The sequence below is a fragment of the Sinocyclocheilus grahami genome, unplaced genomic scaffold (genome assembly GCF_001515645.1).
Source record: "Sinocyclocheilus grahami isolate Dianchi unplaced genomic scaffold, SAMN03320097.WGS_v1.1 scaffold419.1, whole genome shotgun sequence".
Lineage (NCBI taxonomy): Eukaryota > Metazoa > Chordata > Actinopteri > Cypriniformes > Cyprinidae > Sinocyclocheilus > Sinocyclocheilus grahami.
Window position 1 is genome coordinate 1,070,493 of NW_015505598.1, and position 4,528 is coordinate 1,075,020.

Consider the following 4,528-nt stretch of genomic DNA (forward strand, 5'->3'; position numbering starts at 1 on the left):
TAGAATAGGTGGGCGGGGCTAAACAGGCAGTGCTGTAGAATAAGTGGGCGGGGCTAAACAGGCAGTGTTGTAGAATAGGTCGGCGGGGCTAAACAGGCAATGACGTAGAATTGGTGGGCGGGGCTAAACAGGCAGTGATGTAGAATAAGTGGGCGTGGCTAAACAGGCAGTGTTATAGAATAGGTGGGCGGGCTTAACATGCAGTGATGTAGAATTGGTGGGCGGGGCTAAACAGGCAATGATGTAGAATTGGTGGGCGGGGCTAAACAGGCAGTGATGTAGAATAGGTGGGTGGGGCTTAACATGCAGTGATGTAGAATAGGTGGGCGGGGCTAAACAAGCAGTGACGTAGAATTGGTGGGCGGGGTTAAACAGGCAGTGTTATAGAATAGGTGGGCGGGCTTAACATGCAGTGATGTAGAATTGGTGGGCGGGGCTAAACAAGCAGTGATGGTGGACGTTGCTAAACAGGCAGTGATGTAGAATCGGTGGGCGGAGCTAAACAGGCAGTGATGTAGAATCGGTGGGCGGAGCTAAACAGGCAGTGATGTAGAATCGGTGGGCGGAGCTAAACAGGCAGTGATGTAGAATCGGTGGGCGGAGCTAAACAGGCAGTGATGTAGAATCGGTGGACGTTGCTAAACAGGCAGTGATGTAGAATCGGTGGACGTTGCTAAACAAGCAGTGATGTAGAATCGGTGGGCGGAGCTAAACAGGCAGTGATGTAGAATCGGTGTGCGGAGCTAAACATGCAGTGATGTAGAATAGGTGGGCGGGGCTATACAGGCAGTGATGTAGAATTGGTGGGCGGGGCTAAACAGGCAGTGATGTAGAATAGGTGGGCGGGGCTAAACATGCAGTGATGTAGAATAGGTGGGTGGGGCTTAACATGCAGTGATGTAGAATCGGTGGGTGGGGCTTAACATGCAGTGATGTAGAATAGGTGGGCGGGGCTAAACAAGCAGTGAAGTAGAATTGGTGGGTGGGGCTTAACATGCAGTGATGTAGATAGGTGGGCGGGGCTAAACAGGCAGTGATGTAGAATTGGTGGGCGGGGCTAAACAGGCAGTGCTGTAGAATTGGTGGGCGGGGCTAAACAGGCAGTGCTTTAGAAGCAGGTGTTGATCTTCTGCGGAGGCGGTGCTTATCCACACTATTACATCATAGAGTAGAACATTTCACAAGCTGTCCTTTTGGCAGACTGCCTTCAATATAAGCTGTTTTTAGACTAACGACAAAGTTTCGAGTTCTGAAAACTTACAGGATGTTTTCATAGCACAATGACCTTTTATAAAAGATCAAGGGAATTTTGGTTTCTCAGTTCATGACCCCTTTAACTATTGACATGTCCCATAAATGCTTGTTATATGGACTCACTCAGACTTAATTCGGCTGGTTCGTGCTGAGGCCGACAGGTTCAGCTCTCCCTCTGACAACAGAAGCGAAGGAAACGTGAGGAACGGCTCATTACAGGCTCAGATTATCTGGAGTGAACACTGATCTTACCTTTGTAATAATCATACAGATACAGCAAAACCACTGCCAGCAGAGCCACTGAAACACACACAACAACAAATTCAACAATCCTGTCTCACGAGTGTGAATCGTGAAGTGTCCACACCTCACAGGAGGCCGATTCAGATTTATTTTCTGAATGTGTTTTGTATGCAGCTCATGGTATTATAACAGTAAAGGATGACAATAAGCAGTGTGGCAATATTAAATTATAGATCAGTCGGAAGTTATTACAAGCACTCAATGATGGTTTAAAGTGGGTTTTAAGCAAAAACATTAATAAGTGTGCTGCTCAAGAAACATTTCTGATTATTATTCTGAGTATATTTTTTCAGGATTCTGTGATGAATAGAAAGATCCAAAGATCAGCATTTATTTGAAATAAAAAAGCTTTTGTAACATCATACACTAAAAGCTGAGTAATTTTATTTTATTTATTTTTTAAGAAAGAAATTATAGAAAGTAAAGATGCTTTAAATTGATCAAAAGTGATGATAAAGACATTAACAATGCTACAAAAAAGGATTTCTATTTCAGATAAATACTGTTCTTCTGAACTTTCTACTCGTCAAAGAAACCTGAAAAAATTCTGTTTTCAGCATCATAATAATCAGAAATGTTTCTGGAGCAGCAGATCAGCATATTATACTGATTTCTGAAGATCATGTGACACTGAAGACTGGAGTAATGATGCTGAAAATACAGCTGCACATCACAGAAATACATTACAGCTTAACAGATATTCACATAGAAAACTGTTATATTGAATAGTAAAAATATTTCACAATGCTACTGTTTTTGCTATACTTTGGATCAAATAAATGCAGGCTTGGTGAGCAGAAGAGACTTCGTTAAAAAAACATAAAAAATCTTACTGCTCAGTAACTATTGACTGGTAGTGTATGTGCGTGTTTACTCACAGCACAGGCAGGCGATGAAGAAGACCTCGAGGAACAGGTATCCTTTGAGGTCTAAGATGCTTCCCGCAGCCATCGACATGAGCGCCAGACCCAGGTTCTGTATGGACTGCATACTGTGCAACACATCAGAGCGTTATTACTGGACCAACAGCATCAGGAGACGTTGTCAGATCAGACTTACAATCCGTATGCGGTTCCCAGCTGATGCTCCGGCACCACAAACGCCACCATGGGCCAGAGAGCACAGGCCAGCAGAGAATACGACAGACCTAACAGACACTGACACACACACACACACAACACTCCCATTAGAAAACACACAGCTCTCAAAGTGACAGCTTATATTGTGTGTGCAGTCACTCCGCCCTTTATTTACTGTAACACTGGCTCTCACAGCTGATTGGTCGAGAGTTTGGCGGTTACCATGGCGATCCAGGGGTTCCAGAAGGTGAAGGCCAGCATCATGTGAGCGAGGAGCGTGGAGGCGACAGCCAGCATGACCCACAAGATGTTTCTGCCCGTCCTATCGACCACGAACCCCAGCAGAGGAGACGCCGGAGCCGAGATGATGTACACGATACTACAACAAACACAGAGCAAACACAACAAATCTGCACTTTGATGCATTAACACTCACTGGGAAAGATTGGCTGGTAAGATTACTGAAGGAACTCTCTTCTGCTCACCACGCCTGCAATTATTTGATCAAAAATACAGTAATATTGTGAAATATGTGAAATTTAAAACAGCTGTTTTCTCTGTGAATCTCTGTTAAAGTGTAATTTATTTCAGCGATCAAAACTGTATTTTCAGCATCATTCCTCCAGTCTTCAGTGTCACATGATCTTCAGAAATCAGTATAATATGCTGATCTGCTGCTCGAGAAACATTTCTGATTATTATCAATGTTGAAAACAGTCGTGCTGCACAATATTTTTGTGGAAACTGTGATGCATTTTATTTTTCAGGATTCACAGATGAATAGAAAGTTCAGAAGAACAGCATTTATTTGAAATAGAAGTCTTCTGAAACATTAGCCGGGTTTCCATCCAAAGTTTGAGAAGCGCTGTTGTACAGATTTAAGTATATTATTATGATAATTATTATTGTGATTCTGAATTAAATTGAACAGTAGTGTAATTGAGCGTTTACATGCACAATCGTATGCTTATTATGGAAGCTGTCAGGTTGTGTTAAAGTCATGGTGTTTTATCAATTAGGTCATGAAATATTCAAGCAAAAATCGTTCAGCGCATGTGGAGCTTCACCAGCATTCAAAACCAGAGAAAAACACAAGCATTTTAACAAAGGTGTTTATAAAATGAGCTGATTTTTGACAAACACACTTTTGAGGAGGCCTTTTGACCAGGAAAGATCAGAGCATCCCCACCAGCAAACGTATCCTAACAGAATATTATTTCCATTATGTTTATTTCATTGCATTATTTTTAGCCATTATTAAAGACAATCTTTGGCATATAGTATCTCAGAAATAACCGTTTTGTTCCATGCACAGCCGCAGCTGAACACCCGATCCAAACGCTTCAGTGTGCTGGTAGCAGTGAACTTTGATTACTCTTCACTATTTTTATGCACATCATAGTTTTAATGTCATTCCATTTTACGTACATTATATTATCATAGTTTTTATGTGGCAGCCTGTGGCTCCCGGTTTGAGAAGCGCTGTTGTACTGATCTATTAGTTAGGTTTCACTCCTGTATTTAAATGGGATTGTCACTCCTAAATGTTTGCAGTGTGTGTGTGTGTGTGTGTGTGTGTGTGTGTGTGTGTGCGTGCGTTTTTGTGACAAATGAGGACACAAATTTGTATATTGACAAAGGTATGACAGGTATTACAAGGAGAAGGTGACTTTTCAGGACATTACCCCATGTCCCCACTTTTCAAAACGCTTATAAATCACACAGAATGGAGTGTATTGAAAATCTGAAATAGCAGAAAGTCTCCTGTGAGGGGTAGGTTTAGGGGTAGGGTTGGTGTAGGGCAATAGAATATACGGTCTGTACAGTATAAAAACCATTACGCCTATGGAGAGTCCCCACTTTTCACAAAAACAAACCTGTGTGCGTGTGTG

General features: G+C 42.2%; 1 protein-coding gene across 1 annotated transcript in view; it reads right to left on the reverse strand.

The window, feature by feature from the left end:
• The window catches only part of LOC107551289 (major facilitator superfamily domain-containing protein 1), a 20,030-nt gene that overhangs the window by 5,592 nt on the left and 9,910 nt on the right, over positions 1–4,528 (reverse strand). The window contains exons 11-15 of the mRNA XM_016232841.1: positions 2,859–3,015; positions 2,617–2,714; positions 2,436–2,548; positions 1,507–1,554; positions 1,378–1,429 (exon numbers count right to left, since the gene is read on the reverse strand). Coding sequence (XP_016088327.1) covers positions 1,378–1,429; positions 1,507–1,554; positions 2,436–2,548; positions 2,617–2,714; positions 2,859–3,015 — 468 coding nt within the window. The remainder of the gene's footprint in view (positions 1–1,377; positions 1,430–1,506; positions 1,555–2,435; positions 2,549–2,616; positions 2,715–2,858; positions 3,016–4,528) is intronic.